Below are 21,456 nucleotides of genomic sequence, written 5' to 3' on the forward strand. Positions count from 1 at the left end.
TTTGTGTTATTTTTATAAAAAGTCCTGCAGCAACACACACATGGTTTGGTACTTCAGCAGATGTTCTTTTAAACTTTAGTATTTCTTTTTTGTACGTGTATAGTAGAAGGTTGCCATCTGTAAAATTGTTGCTAGTCTGTTCTAAAGTTATTGGATTTATTAAGCGGCTTTCACTTCCAAAATTTTTTTTCTGGATGCGCTATGATTCTTCGAGTAGTTCTTTGGCTATACCATGTAGAACATGGTTATTTAAATTGGCCAGTGCTAAAGCTGGACTTTGGCATAGTACAGTTTATGAACAAAATGTCTTACAGTTGAATGGTGCGTTTCTATCATTTTGATACGGTGAAAGGTGCTTTTTTTAAAAAGGTCCAGAAATACAGGCTAATGTTTAATGCATAGTTTGTAATAGTCTTACTTTCAATTTATCTTTGCCCTTCACATACTGAATGAGGAACTGGTGTAAAGATGTGAAAGATTTTTCGGCTATGTTACACATTGATGTGCATGGCCATTTGTAAACTGGACTTATTGGTTCAGTGGAATGGAGAGTTGATGCTAAGTTTGCTGGAGATATTTGTGTGAGCAGCATTTCTTGTTCCATGATGGTATTATTAATCTTTTCATACCCTTGTCCACTGTTATGCATGGCAATTGGGTTTGCTTGCTTTTGTTTGTATGCTTCTTCATAGAAATATGGATCTGTGCTGGTGGTGTGATATTGTTGATATTCCGTTTGTTGAGAAGTCCTTGTTCTAGTTTAGTAGTTCGTTTTGTTAGTGGTTTCATTCTGTTTAAAATGAATATAAATAATTTCCTTGTGTGAAAGATTGCACTGTCTATGAGAACGTCCAGGATTAGTTTTCTGCGGTAGGTTTTAAGGGTTGAGCATAATTTCGCTCCTGTTTTTATAAGGTTCTAAAGGACTCTGTGGCAGAACATTTTTTGTAAAATCATTTATTTGGTAGGCTTACTTGTGGCTACATCAAGATGTATAGGTGCAGTGTTAGCACTAGTGGTAGATGCAGTCTTTAACAACTGTGTTTAGTTTTACATTTTGAAAGGGGAGTCAAAGTTTCTTTACTGCAAGCTGCTTTAGTTTCGCTTAGTGATGTATTAGCTGTTACGTTTTAATTTTTTTAATACATTCTGCTAGAGTTGGATGCCTATTTTGTACACTTATTTTGATTTGCTCTATTTGTGCGTTGCTTTCTACGGAGTTGCTTTTTGGTAGGCATTCTTTGGTGTCTGTTGGGGAAAAACAAAGTCTGGATTGGAACGTTGTGCAATGTATGTGTGCATTGTGCATAAGTGTGAGTAGGATGGTAGGCATATATCTAGAGGTGTGTGATTGTTGAATGGGCTGTTACTTCAGGTTGGGAAGGCTATTCTCGTATTTGTGTGTTACTATACTGGTGTTGAGATAGCAATAAAGTGTGCACCTGTTGAGGTGCAATTAGTAATACTGAATTTAATGCTGTAGGGTTGATACAATTGTTTGTTCTGCAATACTAGAGTTTTATAGTGTTTGAGTAACAGTAAGAACATTATGACAGCATTGCACTTTGTTGGATGCAAAGAGTATGTTTCTTCCGGGCTCTGTCTTGTAATTCAGACGCTGCTGGTTTTCAGGAGTGTGGTCTTCACTGCAATTATGAAAGAAGGAAGTTAGTACATGTGTGTTAATGTCACAGTAATTTCCCTTGAAGAAGAGATTAGTTACATTTGCAAAAGGAATTCTTACTAGGAAGAGGTACTGTATGTGTTAAATTGCATAGCTTTGTATATGAATGGGGATTTTGGAGCATCAGCTTAATTCCTAAGGGAGTTAATGGAGTATTTATAGGTGTGTACTATGAGGTGCACTTTTGAAAGTATATGTTGCTGTTGCACTGTTTAGTGTGGTAATAGATTAGTGGACATTGTAGTAGGGTGAGAAAGAAAGCTTGCAAAAAATATACAGATTGAAAGGGAGAATGTTTTGGTGTGTGTAATTCCATTAATTTTGATTCTGCATAGATGCTTCCTACATGAGTGCTGGAAACCTTTCAGTTCTTTGACTTTGTTATGTACATTCCTATTAGCACTGTTCTGAATGTACACTTGTATTTGTTTGCTTTTGCAAGTATGCTAAGTGTCAGGCATTCTGTTTAAATAAATATATTTTCTGTACGTGCAATGCTTTTGTAAGATAAAAGATGGTCTCCTGTTTTGTGTGCATTCTAGGAATTTATAATAGTGTGTTAAGGGGTAAGTGGTTGTAAAAATTACAAAAGGAAATAAGGGAATTATAGGTTGGACATTGCAATAAGTAGTATGGGTAAATTAAACTTTGTAAAGTAGACATTTGCAAGTGAACATGATTATAGGAGATGGGAGAAATTAGAGTATGCTTTCTTTGCAGATTATACATGGTGAATGGCAGGTAGCCTGTCATATGCATTTATTTAAAAAAAAAGTTGCAAGTTTACTGTAAAAATATTCATACCTGTAGTTAGTTTGTATTGATGTATGTAGATATAGCTGAATCAGAGAAATCTTGAAGAGTTTTACAGTAGTTTTAGCTGTAGGTGCTTTGCAATCACAGGACACGTGTACTCAGAGTGATCAACAGTTCATCTAAAGTGTTGAATTGTGAGGAGTTTGATGTAGAGTTCTTGGATGTGAGTGGTGGATGTTTGTGTGATTTTATATGTATATCCAATGAGAGATTGGTGCAGACAGTGATGTGGAATGGGGAAAAAGGGCTGCCCTTGTGTGGAAAGGTGACTGTAGGGATTAGCCAATAAGGTGTTGAAGTTGTTCTTTGCAGGAAGAGAGGCTGTGTGTGTAGTGAAAATGGCAGAGGTGAAGAAAGTGAGGGTGTTGGAAATGTCTTTGTAAATGGTTTGGAGAGGTATGCTATGTTTAAACATAAAGCTGCCAGTTTTGGTTTTGAAGGAGGTTTTCTGGTCAACTGTGCCTGGTTCCAATATGCAGGCAGTGGTTGGTGCTTGTAAGAGTTTCTGCATGTGGAAGAGTCCAAATGTAGTGGTACTGCATTGGGGTGCTGTCCATTTGGGATATATCAGAGTTCCTAGTTTGTTGAGTGCTCTTGAAAACTTGGTTCAGGCAGTGATGGAGGTTGTTCCAAATGCCAAGGTGATTTTTTCTGAAATAATACCTAGGGTACAATGGGAGAATTCTAATGTTTTCTGTCCCCAGCAAAATGGTGCAAGGTGTTTGGTGAACAGAGGGATGTCTGCTTTCTTGTTTAGAAGTGTAATGTTGTATTGCAACAATAACAAGTTTGATTTTGTTAATGGTGACTATTTTAAAGCAGATGGCATTTCTTTATCCATATTGGGAAATGCTATGTTATTTAAAAAAATAAGGAGTGCTTTACAGAGGATAATGTTAAGACATCAGGAAGAAAATAATTGAAGAAAATAAAAATAAGAAAATGAAATTTGTTTTTTTATAAGCACTTTCAAAACAAAAAAAGGCTCTTTTCAGAGCCACCCTCAAAGGGGAAGTGGGGTACACTATTTAAATGTTCATTCCCCACTCTCAGATTTCACGATCTGTCCGCGGACACCGCGGCTGTCCGTGGATCGCACGTGTTACATACAGGGATTTTGAGGCTGAGAGGCATGCAAATGAGACTGTGCAGGCCAAGGGATTGGTCAATAAAGTTTACTGGGTGTGATGTGTCGGGAGACTTTTGCAGAAAGTCTGTTTCCTGAGAGCAGAGCAGATATCTATGGCTGTGTCTTTCAAAAGGCAGATTGTCTAGATCTTGGGTGACTCGTGGATAAATTGGTTGGAGGTGCATGCAGATAGCTGTGGAGTGGCTATAGATCTTGGATTTCCCCCCATGTGATTGTGCACTAGCATGGAGTGCGCAGAATGAAGTGGTTAGATTTGGTTCCTCTTTGTGCCACTTTGATGACACACTGTCATCCAGACATCATCATTCATTGTGGAGGGAACAGTTTAGGACATGACTATAGAATCTCGTTGCAATTTGCAATGAAAAAAGGACTTGGGGAAAGTCATGGACATGTTTCCAAACTGCCGAGTAATTTTTTCTCGTATTGCGCAGAGACAAATGTGTCTGCGTCGTTCTTCTTTTGGTTCACAAATGGAGAAAGCGAGGCGCAATGTAAACAAGGCTGTTTTTAGAGATGTTGGTATGTCCTCTTTTCACAATGAAAATATGTTTCGTAGCACACACATTTCACAGAGATGGAGTCCATTTTACTCAAGCTGGGAATCAGATTTTTCTGCGAAATATACAAAATTCATTGCGACCCCTTTTGGAATTCTAGCAATCCTTTTTCCAGTAGGTGTTGACCACTTGAAGTTTTCCAAACACAAACAAACACCACAAAAAGGCTCTTTTCAGAGCCACCACATCCTCCCGGAGAAGAGTGCAATGGTTTTGATAGCGCAGCACCCAAAAATGTTGATGTCCGTGGACTTTTGAAAATGCACAGGGCCCTGCAGCATTTCATTGGCACTTGTATTTTCAAACTGAAGGGCGGATCTGAAAAGAGCCTTTTTTTAATTTTGTATTTCTTTTTGTTTTTTTAACAAGACACAAGGAAAGGAAGGGATGGGATGGGAGGGTAAAGAAGGGGCACCAACCACATGGATAAGAAAGGGCAGGTGGAGAGAGGAAGATGTTGGGTGAGCCTCACTTGGGTAGGGGGCACTTTTTCTCATGCTCCCCGACCGAAACCTCGAAAGCACTCTGAAATTGTTCCCCCCTGCAGAGTACTGTGTCGCAGTACATACACAATACAGTGACCCTCGAAAGGTAAGGGTCTTCTGCAACAAGTATGGCCTGCGAAACTGGTTAAGGGATGTGCTGCCCAACAGGAGTGTTTATTGTGGTGACAGGAGTAGAAACGGAGCTTGCTGTATAGGAACTCAACCTACTACTTTTATCGTAGGGGATGACCCTCCGAATTGCCCCCGTGTGGAACGATGTTCGGTGTCGCCGCATGGAGGTTGTTCCGTAACTGTACAAACCCAGTTTGCCACACATGAGCTCCATCTGGTACTCAGTGCAGCACAACTTGTGTGCACGAGCTTTGGGTACCCCTCCAACGGTGGTAAACAGCCTCTACACCCAAGATCCACGGGGCTGCTAGTAGGGACTTCCACTACCTCAATCTAGTCATCCTCTTCATCATGCTCTGCATCTTCCCTCCTGTTCCCCTCTCCAGGCCCTTGGGGAGGAGGCAGGGGTGGGGTCAGTGCTGAGGCAGAACTGGCACCAGCAGGAGCAGCAGCAGCCATGGTTGCCATCTTCAATGGCATCAGGAGGCAAAGTCAGCAATTTGCAGAATATCAAATCCAGCAATCTGGAGCAGTGTCTGTCCTGCAACGCCAAAAGCAGAATAAGAACCAGCTCTGGGGAGTGGCCTTTATAGGGGTGCTGGGGAGCGCTTCGCGGACAGCCGCGCTGTCTATGAACACTTCAAACACCAAAAAGGGCTCAAAAAGTTCCAAAAAATATCCAGATCACTAGGGACATGGTCTGGGACATGTGCAAGGGTGAGGTTCCACAGTAAAATACCTTAGATTGCTCAGAAAATCACTTTTTCGGTGTCCGTGAGCCCGGACTGTGTCCACGGACAAGGACCTGTGCTTAGCGTGGGTGCGGTCACATGATAACATCGCTGACACGTTCGCAAAAGGGACGGCTCTCCGTAGGACACCGAATGCGCTGGGTCAGTTGTGTGCATGCACACAGGTGTTCTACAGACAGTGTTTGGGTCCCCAAACTAATTAAAAGTGTGACACACGTGCGGCGGACAGTTACGGACAGGCGTGATGTTCATAGGACCCGAGGGTGGGATGCGCTTGAGCATAAATATCCACCAGGCAGGATCTGCGTCCCCGAACTAACTAAAGGTGTCTCACAACTTTGCGGACAGGTTATGTGTCCTATGGACACTTTGATTGCAGGCAATACGAACAGAGGAGGTGTTCTTAAGACACCCCATTTTGATTAATTACAGACATGTGGACAGATTGTGTGTTCTACGAACACCTCCATTTTGATTTCGGACAGTACGAACAGGCATAGTGTCCTTAGGACACCCCCATTTTGGTTAATTGTGGACATCCCGGACAGCCGCACCGTCCAAGGACACCCTAACGGCCATTTTAAAAAATAAAAATCAGAAATATAGTAACAGCATACATAAAATATTATTGTACAAAAATATAGACATCATGAATGAGAGGGGGGAGCAGAAAGTGAGACAAATACAGGGGAAGTAGGGATTTCTGCATGTTGGATGGTAGGGGAGGAAGGGATTGAAGTCTCATCGACGTTTTTGGTGATGGGGATTTTTGGGGATGGTTGACTGGGACATGGAGAAGGGGTACAGGTGCATGTGGGACAGTGATATTTTATTTTTTCCATGATATGGTTTTCTACAAAGTTCTTCAAAATAACATCGATCCATTTTTTGTTCTAAACGCTGTAGATTATATTCCACAGTATCTGTTTCAGTATTATTCTTGTTTTCTCTATGTTCTGTTTAAAAAAAAAAAAGGAATGTGTTAGGTGCATATAAAATAATGTGTATTAATTGGCTTACTTTGAAAACTGCAGTGTCTACCATTTGTATCACTGTTTTCACTAATTTCATCCTGGGGAAAATGTTCTTCAAGCCCCTCCAGAGTGCTAGCCATTTCTGTGTAAAAAAAAAAAAGAAATCATTTTTAGTGTATCCTACTATAGAAAGTTTATAACTATAGAAATTAATAAAGTGTACTTACCAGTTTGTTTTTCCTGTTAGTGCTTTGCAGATGTGCTGTTGATATTTGTTCTGCAGTTGATGTGCTGTTGATATTTGTTGTGCAGTTTCTGTATAAAGTATCAGTGAGGTAATTCTGCTGGAGGCATAAATCTATATTTTTGGTATGTTCAATTATATTTCATATCTTATGTAATTCGACTGTAGGTGTCTTACTTATACAGTTTGTACTTATTTATGAACATGTTCAGTGTGTTTGTTGTATGATACAACAATGTAAGATACCCCCCTGAGCTTTTGGACAGTGTGGACGTTGACGAAGCCTGTCCGCGGACATTTGCATGGTCCGCAGGCATTTTAGCCACTAGCATGGGACAGGGGTTTCAGTATGTTGTATGGTATATTTATATAAACTAGGGGTATTCTAGTAAACACCTATGAAATTCATTATATCTATATTCAGTGAAAATAAAATTGTTTCAGGGATGTTATGGTTTCAAGTAAAACTGAAAAACCCCTGAAATTCGCCAGTTATGGTAAGCTAAGCAACCATAACAAGTGCCACCACCGTGCATTGCTGAGAATAACACACATGAATGACATCAAAGATGACATCACAAATATGATTATCACATATCTAGCTCCTATTTTGCTCACTGACATATCTAGGCCAGGTGGGTTTATTCACCGACAGTCAGAAACTTAAAGGTATTACATTTGTAGACATTGCCATTCTCACATGTTCTTACTCTACTAATCCCATCTTATGATGCACATACATAGGGGAAGAAGCAGGCCTGAAACAATTCTATCATTTTTGTGCGTGAAAATAATAATTTCAGTTATACACAGTTGCTCATGTACTGCCTCTTGTTTGCTTACTTTACTCTCCCTATATAATCCCCATATTTGTATGCATTGTGGTCTCTTTATGTGTGTGTAGTAGAAGTATGTAGTAAGTGATGCACGATTAGCTACTTAGTACATGTTTCACAGTACGGAAAAGTCTGATAGAGAAGCATTCACCGTTTTACTATCTAACATTGGAAAATTACAAATATTACACCTCTATTGTGTATGCTGCAGCCAATACCTACGTTTCTGTAGGAGTAGGTTCCTGTACTAGAAAGAACACTGCAATGGAATGTTCTTTGGAGCAGTACATTGCGTAATTAAGTAGGTCGTTCATTACACATCTCCCGATCATCCCCGACACTTTTTTGCCAACATTACATTCACAACCCCTTGTAGGGACTTACTATGAAAAGTAAATGCACATGTGATGTCATCAATGATATTTGTGATCTTATCTTTGATGCCATGGGTGTTATTCTTTGCAGTGCATGGTGGTGGCGCGAGTTATGGTTGCTTAGCTTACCATAACTGGCGAATTTCAGAGGTTTGTCAGGTTTTACTTTTAACTAGAACGTCCCTTTAACGTTTTTTCACTATATATAATATTGTGGTAGTTGCTACACTATAGTTAAGTCGAGTATCACGATCCATAGGAAAACCAAAAATTGAATTGCTAATCATGTTGGACTTGACAAATTTGGATAATATTTTGCAAACAAAACGTTTGCCATGCCCCGATCCAGACTGGACATTTTGGGAAAGATTCATTAAAAAATGAAAAAAGTTATTAAAGCAAATAAATGCTGTTTTCGGCCTACTCCCGTTCATTTCCATCAAGTATTTATTAAAATATTTACCGGAGAAGGGAGTGCTTGTGATGCTGGACATACTTTGGGATGGATGGTGCCTCCGCGTCCTTTTCCCACTACTTCTGTGTGCGTTTGCTGTATGTTTTCTGCCATAAAAGTCCAGTCTGGACCTTTGGCAGTGCTGCTCTTCATTTTTACCTTTTGGTGAACAGTACCTATGGAATACCTTTATAGCACCCCTGGGTAGGCATACACCCTTGTAACTCTAGTGTATGTTTTGGGGCACATGTGTGTTGCCCACAGAGTATGATATGGGCTAGTGGCCGCTACATGCTGAACTTGCAGGAGCTCCAAGTGTCTTCCTATGGCGGGACCAAAGTGTCCCAAAATGGATTCAATGGATTCCTAGGCAAGAGGGCCACTGTCACCTCCTAGTGTCTTTTACTTTTACCCCTTGTTTCTGAAAGTCCTGAGAAACCCTGGCTCCGTTTTCCTTCCCGAGTGGAGGCTGGGTGGAAGGATCATATATGGACCTGGAGCTGCCCCTGTTAGACTTGCAGGAGCCTTCCAAGGGGCTGCTGGTTTTGGGTACACTGTTGTGGGTGAGACCTGAATGAATGGAGAGAGGAGTCAATTCACATTCCGTGTTGTCAGTGTCTGGTTTTAGTTGTGTAACTCAATGCCTGTGGTCTGCCTGAGCTAGCTCGGACCAAAAACACAATGAATGCAGTGCATTCTCTGAAAGGCTGGAGCTGTCCCTAAAATATATATACTGTTTCGGGTGTCTGGTTTTAGTGAATGGCCTGAATGCCTGTGGGCCTATTTGGGTGCTGCCGGATGAATGTACTGGTGTGTGATTGGCTGACTGAGCGTAGTTCAACGGGGTGAATGGGGGAATTTGTGTATATCAGAAGGCCTCACTTGCCTCCATGTCAGACGATTGGAACTCAAAGTCAGAAGCTTGGAGAATTCCTGAAGGCATATCCTGAATCCAGTTGGAGGAAGAAGTTCTGCTGCTGCAACTCTTCAAAGAATCCAAAGGCTGCTGTGCGGATTCAAGGAGCTGATCAAGAGAGGACCTGGATCACACTCGGGGAGAGCTGGATTATATTTTGTGTTTCGCCCTAAAGTGTTAATTAGAACATCGTTTTCACACACAACAACAACTTTGTGGGGTCCACTATTTAGTGTGGAGATTCTTTCATACTTTTGCCATTTAATTGGTGGCCTCAATGATTATTTCTTCTGTGGTAGCCCTCACAGCATGTACGGGCTTCTGTCCTTGGGTGTGGGCTGGTGGGGTCTTCTGTCCGTCTAGGAGTTGTGTTTAGGGCTGGTAGGGATCCTGTCCCTAATGTTAAAATGAATTAGCTGTTGACCACCTGCTGCTTGATGAGTTTTTTTTAGTGTCAGAGGACGTTGGGGCCACATTTCTAGGAGGAGCTATTTCCATGGGTCACGGGACCCTTGTTCTTTTATTGACCTTCAAAGGAAGTATGTGGTCCCCAGGTCTTGGATCACTTGCTCGTTAAAAATAGGGTAAAAAAATCAAATTCGTTGTTGTGGGCTCCTCCTGGTTATTTTAATTGATCCGGATAGTGTGTCCGGTATCTTTTTTATGGTCTAGTTTATTTGATAGAGGTCACTTATATTCCAATCAAATTGTGGAGTCCACAGAGCAGCAGAATTTTAGGAGGGTCCTTCCTCCATAGGTAACATTCACTTGTTTAGAGGTATCCCATCTGGTTTATTGGGATATCCCGGATGAAACAAGGGTTGGGATGAGGGGGGGGGGGGGGAAGGAGGTCGACCGATTTCGATGATACTTAGTTTTTCATCTTCTTCTAGATCGTGTATTTGGACCGGTCACACTAGGATCAGGTTAACAGTGAGATTGGAGAAGCCGTCCTCCCATCTGCCTAAGGAGAAAACCAGAAATTGTTATATATATATATATATTTTTTTTTATATTTTTATAAATCTGTGTATTGTTTTACAGAACAACAATACATAACAAGTACGATTTATGCATAATACAGATAAGGTACAATTTAGGATTCTTGCTAGTCTGAAAGCGCGACTTCCGGGCGTCAGTGTTGAGAGTGCGTGGTGGAATATACCAGTTCTTAGTGTTCCGGTGTACCGCCCAGTTAGGCCTTGTCTTCCCATTTCCCCCATATCTTCGTAAATTTCCGGGGGCTACCCCTGGCTCTGTATATCCTCCTTTCCAGACTCATGCAGCGGTCCAAATCCGCCTCCCATTGGTTTAGTTTGGGTCGTTCCGCTGAGCCCCAGGCAGCTGCTGGAAATGTTGCTCGGGGGTGGGAACTGGGCCGAAATGGCATGGGATATTTGCCTGTATCTAAATTCCTCTGCTGTGGACAACCCATATTGTATTTGTAGTTCCCAGAACGGCCTAGGCTTGCCGTCCTTTATAACGTCTGCCAGGGTGTCTATCCCTTTCTTTGCCCAGCTTTCCAGGTACCCCACTTTCAAGAGTTCTCCAAGGAGTGCATTGTGCCAAATGGGTTGTGCGAGGGTCGGATTTTGGCCCCATCCTATATCTTGATGAGCTTCAGCCCAACTCCGACACGTGTGTTTCATTGGCCCTGGTAGGGTTCGCTGGTATCGTTCCCCCCCATAGAGGGCCTTTTTGGGTGTTCTCACTCCCAGTCCCCTTTCCGCCACAATGTGTGGAAGGGATTGGTCTCCGTGCAACCAGTCGTTTACCAACCCAAGTGGGGCTGCCCAGTAATACCTGCGTCGATTGGGTAGGCCTATCCCTACCTCCAATACAGACCTTTGTAGTGTCCGTAGAGCCACCCGGGGTGGTTTCCCAACCCCACATGAGCCCTCTCAGGGACGCCTCAATGTTAGTGAAAGTCTTTTTGGGGATTGGGAGCGGGGCATTTTGCAGGACGTATAGAAATTTGGGCAGGGCCAGCATTTTGAACAAGGCCGCCTTTCCCAGAAGGGTCAGTGGGAGGGATTGCCAATGAGCGACAGAGGCAAATCTGTTCATCACCGGGATTAAATGGAGTTGGGTGAATTCTCCCAGTTGGGGGCTGAACTGGATTCCAAGGTATTTAAAACCTGTTGTAGACACTGTGTATGGGCATTCCCGAGGAGGCCCAGTCATTTCACCCCGCAATGGGAAGAGGACCGATTTTTGCCAGTTGATTTTGAGCCCGGAAAATGTCCGATATTCCTGAAGTATTCCGGTCACTATAGGGCAAGAGATTGTGGGGTTGCTCATGTAAATTAAAAGGTCATCTGCGTAAAGTGATACCCTGTTCTCTCCCCCCCATGGCCACTTTAATCCTTCCCAGTTTGTGCTTTCCCTGAGCCACATTGCAAGTGGTTCTATCGCAAGGGTAAAGAGTAGCGGTGAGAAGGGGCAGCCCTGCCTCGTGCCTCTTTCCAGTGCAAAGGTCCGGGATGTGATCCCATTTACCCTTACTGCGGCTCAGGGGGGAGGTGTATAGTAGTCGGACCCAGGCCAGGAAGTTTTCGCCGAAACCCATTCTATTCATTATCTCCCATAGGGACTCCCACCTCACCGAGTCGCACGCCTTCTCAGTCTATGGAGAGCAGCACCAACTCATCCGGTATCGTGGTGGCTAAGTCAATGGCCTGTTGCACCCTGCGGATGTTCATTCAGGTGGATTACGGGGCATAAAGCCGCACTGGTCCGGGTGTATTAGTGAGCCCATCACTGGCATTAAGTGAATGGCCAGAATTCGGGCCAGGACCTTGGCTTCCCCGTTTATTAAAGAGATTGGCCTGTATGATGCACAGTATTCCGGGGCTTGTCCGGCTTTGGTAGGACAACTATGCATGCCTGTTTGAGGTCGGGTGGGAGGTCCCCATCTGTTTTACATTGCAAAAAGAGGCGATGCAAATAGCCTGTAATCATATTCCCCAGTCGCTTCCATACCTCTATAGGAAACCCATTGGGTCTGGGTGTCTTCCCAGGCTGTAGCTGGGCGATTGCTTCGGAGACCTCCTCTTCTAATAGGTCAGTCTCCAGTCCGGAAGCCTGTTGAGCTGATAATTTCGGGATAGGCACTTGTTCGAGAGCTGCCGGGTCCCAGTCTTGGCGGTCTCTGCTACCCACACTATATAGCGCTTCATAGTATTGAGCAAAGGCTTTGGCTATTTCTGTGTCCCCAGTGATTTCTTCCCCTTGGTTGTTTCTTAGGGCTCTGACATGCCTCGGACCTTCATCCCTCCTTTCCAGCCAGGCCAGCGTCTTGCCCCCCTTATCCCCAAACTCGTGGATTCGACTCCGAGAGATCTGGTGGGCTTCTTTCACGTTGTCCAGTGCGATGTTGCGTAGCCTCCTCCACCTTCTCCCTGTGCTGTCTCCTTTTAGCCGCTACAACTGTTGGGGCCTCTCCTCGCAACATAGCCCAATTACTCTATGGGAAGGGTTTAAGGCTATCTAGCAACCCCGTGTTTAGCTCAAAGTATTCATCGGTCTTGGCTGCAAGGCCGACAGTGAATTCGGGATCCCCCAGGTAGTACGTGTTGAGGCGCCAGGGTCCATGGGGTTTTGCCCTCCCATTTTTAAGTTTGGTGATCAGGGGGGAGTGATCCGAGATACCCCTTGCCAGGAATTTAGCTGCGAGCAACCTGTGTGTCATATTGGCGGGGACAAACAGGTAGTCAATACGTGACATCGAAGCGTGGGCCCTTGAGAGAAAGGAGTACCCGGTCTCGGTGGGATGTAGCCACCTCCATGTGTCTTCCCACCCCAAGGCCTCAGTGAAGGATCGCAATTTAGTACAGGTCGACAGGCTTCTGGAGCCTATGTGGGATCTGTCGATACCACGATCCATCACTTCATTGAAGTCCCCACCTAATACCCAGGTGTCCGCGTGGCATTGAGTCGTGAGTTCCGGCAATTCCGTCAGGAGATCCATAGAGAGGAGGGGGGGGGGGGGGGACATATACCGCTATCATTCCCAGGGTGTTCCCTCCTAGTTCTCCCCTGGCCAGGACATATCGCCCCCTTGGGTCAGCCCTCACCTCCATCAGTTGAAATGGGACCCTTTTGTGCAGGAGTACCCCCCCTGGCGCACCGGGAGAAACCCGCGTGGAAGGCTACTTTGTAGTTGGTTCTAAGGAAAAACCTGCATTCCATCCCTGCCAGGCGAGTCTCTGTAAGGAACACAATGTCGGGGGAGTGCCTGTTGAGGTATTGCAAGACCAGTCTCCTTTTTAACCCAGAACATAGCCCATTTACATTCCAGGTCTTCACTGTGATTTTCGCTTCAAGAGCCATCATCCCAGGGGAGTCCCATTCCTGCCCGTGTGGTGCCTCCTCCTCCCGCCTTGATTCGGTGATACACCCACCCTTTTCTGTGTGTACTGGTCCCCGGAGGGATGCCAGTGCCTGCTGCGTACAAACAAAACTTTGGTAAAAGCATAATCAATCCAACTGTGATTTTCTAATCTACCCCTTAATCCTCCCTGTACTCCTCCCCCAACTGGAAGCACCAGTGTCCCTAACTTCGCTCCACTGGGTGCGAAAAACTGAATCAACCAATTGCGGGGTGGTCGCTGCAACGGAATGAGAGAGCCATTGCCTCCGGTCCCGAGGCCGCCAGGGTCTCCTGCTTCCGTGCCCCTGCGAGAGTGCGGCTAGGGTTTGAGGCCCGGATCATCCATTGCTCTAACCCTTAGGCTCGGATTCGGCAGGAGGTACCGGCATCGTCGGCCGCGCCCCATTTGACACTGGAGAACGGCTTCGGTGTGGTCTTCCGCTCGGACGTCCAATGGGTGTACCATGTTCTGGCTGTGATAAGATATGCGTTTCGAGCCATAGCCATGCTTCCTTTGGGTTGTGGAAGAGGTGCACTGTGCCCTCATGCTGGACTTTGAGTTGTCCCCGGAAAAAGAGTGCATACTTAATGCCTAATGAGTGCAGCTTTTTTTTAACGGATTCAAAGGATTGGCAGGCTTTTTGAACTTCTTTAGTATAGTCCGGGAAGAAATCCGATTCTGTTGCCATTGTATGTAATGGGGCCTGCGGCGCGTGCAATCTGTAGCAGGGAGTCTCGGTAGTTTAGCAGACACGCCATTATGGTGTGGGTGTTAGGGGAAGGGGCCCGGGGACGGGTCGGCCCATTGGCATCCTGTGCGCTTTCAACTGAAAAGAATTTGGAAAGTTTCTTGGGGGCAGAGAGTTCGGTCAGCCACTGTTCTAAAAAGAGTTCCTTGTTGGGTCCCTCCTCCTTTTCCGGTACCCCGAGAATGCGGATATTGTTCCGCCTAGCGGTCACCTCGCCGTCTTCTGCTCGATTTTCTAGTTGCGTGAGTTTCTGGGTGACCGCTGCTATTTGTTTTTCCATTTTCTTTATAGCGTCTTCTGAATCTGATATGCGCTGTTCTGCTTCCCCACTCTTGAGCTCATGTTCCTCATGTCCTCTCTAATGTGGTTCACCTCTGACGAGAGACCACCAAATTTCTCTTCCATCGAGGATGTGGATTCGCCTATGGCCTTCATTATGTCGGATAACGTGATTTGAGGATCGGTCAGTGCTACTTCCATTTCCGCTGTTCCACTAGTACTTGCCCCTGGTGTTTGAGAGGTCCCAACTGTGTATTGATTCATTTTGCTTTGAAGACCGCCCTCCTCACCTTATCTTTCCCCACTGCGTTGTGATGGTGGACCACAGCACTGTGGGCTTCAGCTTGAGGTATTGTGGCGGTAGGGGCTGAGATCTCGTGTTGGTGGGGTGTTTGATCCGTGTAACGTTTGGTCAGGCGCAGAGCTTCAACCAGCTCCTTCGTGTACTGCCTCATCTGGATGGAGGCTATGTTCTTGCAACTCGTGGTGCCGGCGTCCAGTGCATCGGCGCTGGGGTCTCTTGTTTGGTCTCCCCTTATACCTTACTCCCAGTTTATGTTCTTGACTGGGGGGGGTTATTGAGCGGGCCTCTTCCAGTGGGGCCCTCACCTGCCCTGATGGATTTTGCAGCGCAATGGTCGGGGGGCTCTTCAGGACCAAGTGCCGGGATGTTCAACTAGTCACACAGTGGCAGCCGGGCCCTGGGGTCTGGCCCCCTGTTTTGCGGGTTACCGGATTTAGAAGTTTGTTATTGGGGGGGGTTCCCCCTCCCCAGGCCATAGCGTAGAGCCGACCCCCCCCCGGCGAGGAGTGGGGGCAGATCATGGCCCCCGCTGTAGGTAAGGGCTGTCCTGATCTTGTCCCAGTGGGGGAGTCTGAATGTGCCTTGTGGCGCTCTGTGCATCTCGGTGGGGGAGCACAGCCCCGCCTCCCCTACTCCTCACCTGCTCTGTGCTGCGGGATGCCTCGCCGGTCGCTGCACTTCTGTTCTCGTATGGGAACCAGCAGGGGTGTCCGAACGTGCCTTTGGGTGTTCTGTGTGCCTCGGTGGGGGAGCGCCGCACTGCCTCCCCTCCTCCTCGCCTGCACTGCGGGACACTTTGCCAGCATGGGGGGATGGGTGCCAGTCCCCGGATCTTCGGCAGGACTTTGGTGGGCTCCACTGGAGTCTAGTCTGGGTCCGTAGGCGCGACCCTCTACACCTCATGCGCGGAGGGGGGCGGTACGCTTCAGTTTCTTGGCTGGATGGGGTGCGAGGGAGCCCAGACCTCGATGCGGTTCGGCCCAAAAAAGATGACACCCGTCACCCAGCAGGGCTTCAGGCGGTCCGTTAGGGTGTCTCACGGCTCCGATTTCCTTTGCAATTGCAGCTGTCGGTAGCACCTCCGCCGTCCGGGGCTGCCTTCCTGCCAGTGTTTCTCGGCAGGGGGTCGGGGCGAAACTTCACGATGTTTGCGGCGGCTCTGGAGCTATGGCCACTCCAGTCTGCACGGATCCACTACGCAACAGCGCCCCTCTGGTTTTATATTTAAGAGGTCATATTAGTGCATAATGCGCATTGTAGTAGTACATACACCTATTGGTAACTGGTGAGTACAGACAGTCTTGGGTTACACTTGCCAAAAGAGGCTCCTTAATTTTACACGTGGTTGTTATCATTACCTTCTGCGCAGCTCTAACTTGTTGGAAGCTGGATGCCACGGATGATCTTAATGGCTTGAAGGATTCTTCTTGGTTGTGTGAAAGACACAATGGTGGATTGTGTCAGGGAAACTTTGTCAAGTGGGATTTTTTAAGTTAGATATTTTGCCCCACCAGTATATTCTTAATAGTGGAGTAAATGTTATATGCACGGTGGTGTCGTGTTTGTTTTTTTTTGTTTGTTTTTTTTTTAAATGGCACCTGTTCCGTTATTCATGCGTGCCTGTGTCCAGGCACTCCTGGATGGTCTTTCCCATATGCATACATTATGAAGCAGTGTTCGTGTGCTGAACGCACTGCTTTGCGCGGTTGTTTAAGCGTCTATCTCTGCGCTGGTGTGCTGTAATCGGGTGCTGCTTAGATGGTGTTTGCAGCATTCGCAAGGATCAGAAGGTATGCTATCTTAGAGCGCCCTGATCGGGTGTTAGCTAAGTAGCTTATCGATCGTGCGAGTTCAAGATGCTGCAGCGTGTAATGATACCGCTTGAGAAGCGGCGTATGCATCTGGGCACATCGTCTTCCTGCGCTTTGCGGCGTGGTCGTGCTTACCGAGTGAATCAGAGGGGCTCCGCTTCCATGGGAACCTCAGGACGCCAGGCCTTTCATTCTGCATGGTCCTTCCAAACAATCTGTTGCTCGGCAACCCTTGTTTAAGTAGGCAGTCCATCATTGATGTTGATGTTTATGCGGAATGCCAGCAGCCATGTTTAAATGGTGTCGGTGCTTAGCGGTTTCTAGATGGAATAGATTACATGAATGCTGCCAATAAGGCGGATTACTCTAAATTTTTCCCTTGTGGTTTTGCATTCAGATCATAATCAGTGCATATTTATTCCCCTTCTATTCTATAGTCAAAAGGAGTTATTACATCTAATGCACATTAAGGATGCTCAACTTCTGCTGCTCCTGTTCCCCCTTGTGTTTCGTTTCATTGCGGGCAGTTGTAAAAGGGGGGATCCGCAAGGGTGGGGGGCGGATTTATTTATTTATGTGCTGGTAGGCTCGGCCAAAATGGGGAGGGTTGAAGTTTCTGTGGGCACCGTGGTCCCAAAAGCATTAAAGGTTGGGCAAGGAGGTATCAATGCACCACACTAAAGGAAGCACAAGGGGCAGATGAAGGATTTGTGTTCAATAAGTCTCTTCTTGACTTCCCTCGTCATACCTACATACCTTAGATTACAAGGACATGTGATGAGGTATATGACACCTTTGGTTTTGCAGTTGGTCGGGTGTCTTCGTCACCGCTGGGAAGCCAGACTGCGGTGTATCGCCCAGAAGAGGGGCTACCCTGGCATAGTGCAGCTTGATGCCCAGAGATTGCGCAGTTCCAACCAACTGAAGAAATCTTCAAGGGGCACCGCAACCTCAACATCTGTCCACTTTTACATGTCTGATGATGTCCAGTTGCCGAGGGCAGTGAAGTGCCCGTTGGTGGGTTTCCTGCCATTCCGAACTGAACACAGAGTCCTGTGGGTCCAGACTTGGTGAGGATCTACAGAGAAGTACAGTGTTCAGGTTCAACTCGCCAGAAGCCATCCTGTCATCTGTGCTGCGAATGCAGCACCAAGTAACAGAACAGCAACAAACCGCAAACTGAAGAAACCAAACACCTACTTCTGCGGCTGCAATCATCACCACCAAAAGACACTGACTAGCACCAAAGAACTTCTCTTCAACATCCAGGCCTTGTCGAGGTCAACTGTGAGTTTCAGCTTCGTGGGACAATTCACAGTCAGCACAACCCCCCCCGACCAACGAGACCACTGTGAAGAACCATCACTGCTGTCTTTCCGACACTGCTCGGTTCCCCTACTCCGGCTCCTGCTCGACACCGATGACCCAGTGACAGCATCATTGAGTAAGACTGAGAAACTCCACCACTTCGCCTTCCAAGGTACTGCGACAAGGAAGAGGGTCTTCCATCATCACAGTTCATCCAGGGGTACCAGATCAATCTTTGATCCCGTTATCCTGTGGCTTCCCCAAGTACTTTGGGGTGGTTGTGTCTGTAGAATGAAGAACAGACAATTAACATTTAAGGACTGGGCTGTAAAGTAAAAGCAAGATATAACGTACCTTTTTACTACAGGTTGCCCAAGTTGGGAGGTGTCAGGGGAGGGGGTTCTCCACACAATTTCATTTTTACCCTAAAATGCTAATGTTCTAAAATATCTGTCTAGCTTTGTGCTTTAAGGTCTAAACAGTTCTTAGTAATTATAGTGCATTTTATTACTGATACCAATCGGTGCATTGTTCTGAATCAAAGTAGGAGTGTGGTACCACATAGCACTATATATATTGTTTCCTTTATTAGAACTGAGTTACCCGAGTACAAGGAGTGTTATTTGTTTGTATATATTCATCTGAGCCTGATTATCTTAAACCTATGTTAGTTAATAAAAGATGGAGAGTAGCACCCTACGTAGTGTGTGGACATTCCTTTGTGGGGGGCTTGGGGATTTCATTGTACCCAAGAACGGGCCTGCATCAACTCACTTGAGTCTCAGCCTTGGATGCTCGCCCTATTAACCAATTGAGAGCTTTAGCTTGTGTGCCTCTACCCCTATTATTATAGTGGGCAGAAGTACAAACACCCCCTCCAGTCTTAACAGTGACCCCTTCTCCCAAAATAATAACTATTTCCAATGGTGTTTTGCAGCAGAGAGGCTTTTCAGAAATGAAAAAAAACACTTTGTTCGATGCAAGAGTTAACCGAGTCTATAAAGGGAATAAATGGGATAAGCCAAAAACAAAAAGTGGAAAATGACTTACCTCTCAGTAATATTGTTTCCGATTGATGTTCCTGCCATGGATTCCTCATTTATGAAATTCATATCCCAGCACAGCTGTTCTTTGGAAACTTTCTTGCCGCCAGGGGGTGCTGCCTTGTATCCGTCAGACGGCTCTACGTGTCCCGTGCCGGAAGTGGGGTCGGGATCAGTATAAGTAGCAGTGTCATACCCCATGACCTCAGTTCCACCCTTCAGCCCTAGCACTCTGATGCTGGGGGACAGTAGAACCGATGGTGTACTAGCTTCCCACAAGAGGGATAGGTAGAGAAGGCGATAAGGAATCTGGGGCAGGAACATCCATCAGAAAGAACATTACCGAAAGAGGTAAGTAATTTGTTCTTCTAATGGATTCTTTCCTGCCACGGATTCCTCATCTATGATAAGACTCCCAAAGCAGTCCGTAACCTAGAGGAGAGAATAAGCAAGGACACCACTGTTAGGGAGAATTTTCTTATATGGCTAATTTCCCAAACCTAGTGAGTCCCCCAGCAGCTTTGCTGGATTTCTGGGGTTTGTTTTTTTCTCCTGCTAAGAGCGTGACTCTTTTCCTCCCACTCTTAGGCATGATTTGAGATGTTCTTTGACTTTGTATGTGCTTATGGGCTATGGGGTCTTTTACTCCATAGGGTATCATCTCTTTTTGTATATGTGTTACACAGCACTCTGCAGTAACACAGGGGTGTCATAGTGACCCCCCAAACAGACTCCATACCCTGGGACGGACTACTGTCTCCCAGGGCATGTAAAGTCACCATTGGCTTTATTAGTCCAAATTTGTGAACAGAACCAGTACAAAACCATCATATTGTGGAAGTACTGGAAGAGGTTAATTAGATTGCCCCTCGGTTTGTTTTCAAGGGGGCACTGTCCAGTCCCCCCTTGTCGAGTTTCTGGCTGGTGGCAGTGGTTATCACTCGAAATATTCGACCGGAATATTTCCTATGGGATTTTCCCATTCATTTTAAATGCACCACTTTTTGGTGCAATGTTAAAGATACCGCCGGTTTATTTATTTAATATTAATTCACCGGTTGGGCCTTTTCGCCAGAACTCTTAAAATGGCGTTTGCGTTCACCTCTGAAACTCTAACCCAGGTCGAGCCCTTTGTTCCACTATTTTGGCGGGCTTCTCCACAGAAGCCCTCCAAATGGTGCCACTCTGTCTGGGGTCCACAGGATGTGTGGAAGGGGGAATAGGCACCCTGGACTGCGTTGCCTTGGCTCACCACTTACCATGTTTGAGTGACAGCTAGGCTGTTGAATGGGAGTTTTTCTGCCTTAAAGCAGGGCTTTGAGGACTGGAACTTCTGAAGTCGCCACAGGACCTAAAGAATCCGCAGAGGGGAGAAGCTGAGCCATCTGCAACGACGACACCACCGGTGGAGCCCTGCTGCAACGACCTCACCACTTTCCCCGACGACAAGAGAAGATCTTCTGCTGGACGAGTCTTCTTCCTTTGAGCTGGTGGGACCAATCAGTTCACCCTTTTCGCCTTCCAAAGACGTCCCTTGGTTGAATCGCCCGTGCCAAGCACCCCGGAGGCCGCATAGCCAAGCTTCACCACTTTGACCGCAAATAAAAGGAACGCACCATTTAATCGAGAACTCGGCGGCTTGTTTCATCCCGGTGCAGTGCAACAACTTCACGTTTCTTCCTCGACGAGATCCTCTCTTCCCCTGGTCGAACCCAAGACTTGCACCCGCTGCCAGGAACAGCTGCCACCGCTGGAGCTTCCTCACTTTTTAAAGGTACTGCGTTCCGCCTGGCCTCCCTTTCAATGGATTGTCAAAGGTGACAGTTAAATCCTTTGCTTTCCAACTGGGTTGGCCCAGACCTTCTAACTTTAATTTCCTACATCGTACCTACCTCTTTTGAACATTCTGCAAAGACTTTTAGTGCATTTTTGACTGTGTGATCTTGGGCACATTTCACCTTGTCCCATTTAAAGTGGGCCTGGCCTATGAACTTTGGCTCTACAGTTGACTCTGCCTTCACCAACTTGCTATGCTCTTCTAAAAGTGTTGGTAACTGTTTTATTCCTATGCTCTGCCTTTTTCTCTCCCTTTAACCGAATTATTGGAGTGCTATCTAGGTTACGCGCTCACCTCTGTTTTGCAAATAAGTGGTGTTTTAAGTAGACTTGTTTAATAATTCTGAAGGGAGGTGTGTATACTTTTGTTGATTGTG

At 45.9% G+C, this 21,456-nt stretch overlaps 1 protein-coding gene across 5 annotated transcripts in view; it reads right to left on the bottom strand.

Annotated features, from left to right (window-relative positions):
* The window catches only part of TTC17 (tetratricopeptide repeat domain 17), a 2,246,693-nt gene that overhangs the window by 1,856,707 nt on the left and 368,530 nt on the right, over positions 1–21,456 (bottom strand). Inside the window, exon 1 of one of the 5 annotated variants that reach the window (XM_069623331.1) lies at positions 6,600–6,678. The exons of the other annotated variants lie outside the window; for them this stretch is intronic. Within the exon in view, the coding sequence (XP_069479432.1) occupies positions 6,600–6,650 (51 nt within the window). The 5' untranslated portion in view covers positions 6,651–6,678. Of the gene's footprint in view, positions 1–6,599; positions 6,679–21,456 lie in introns of those variants that run through there. 5 annotated transcript variants of the gene reach the window in all.

This window comes from Ambystoma mexicanum, chromosome 11 (assembly GCF_040938575.1).
Source record: "Ambystoma mexicanum isolate Mex_15411 chromosome 11, UKY_AmexF1_1, whole genome shotgun sequence".
In the NCBI taxonomy this organism is placed as follows: domain Eukaryota; kingdom Metazoa; phylum Chordata; class Amphibia; order Caudata; family Ambystomatidae; genus Ambystoma; species Ambystoma mexicanum.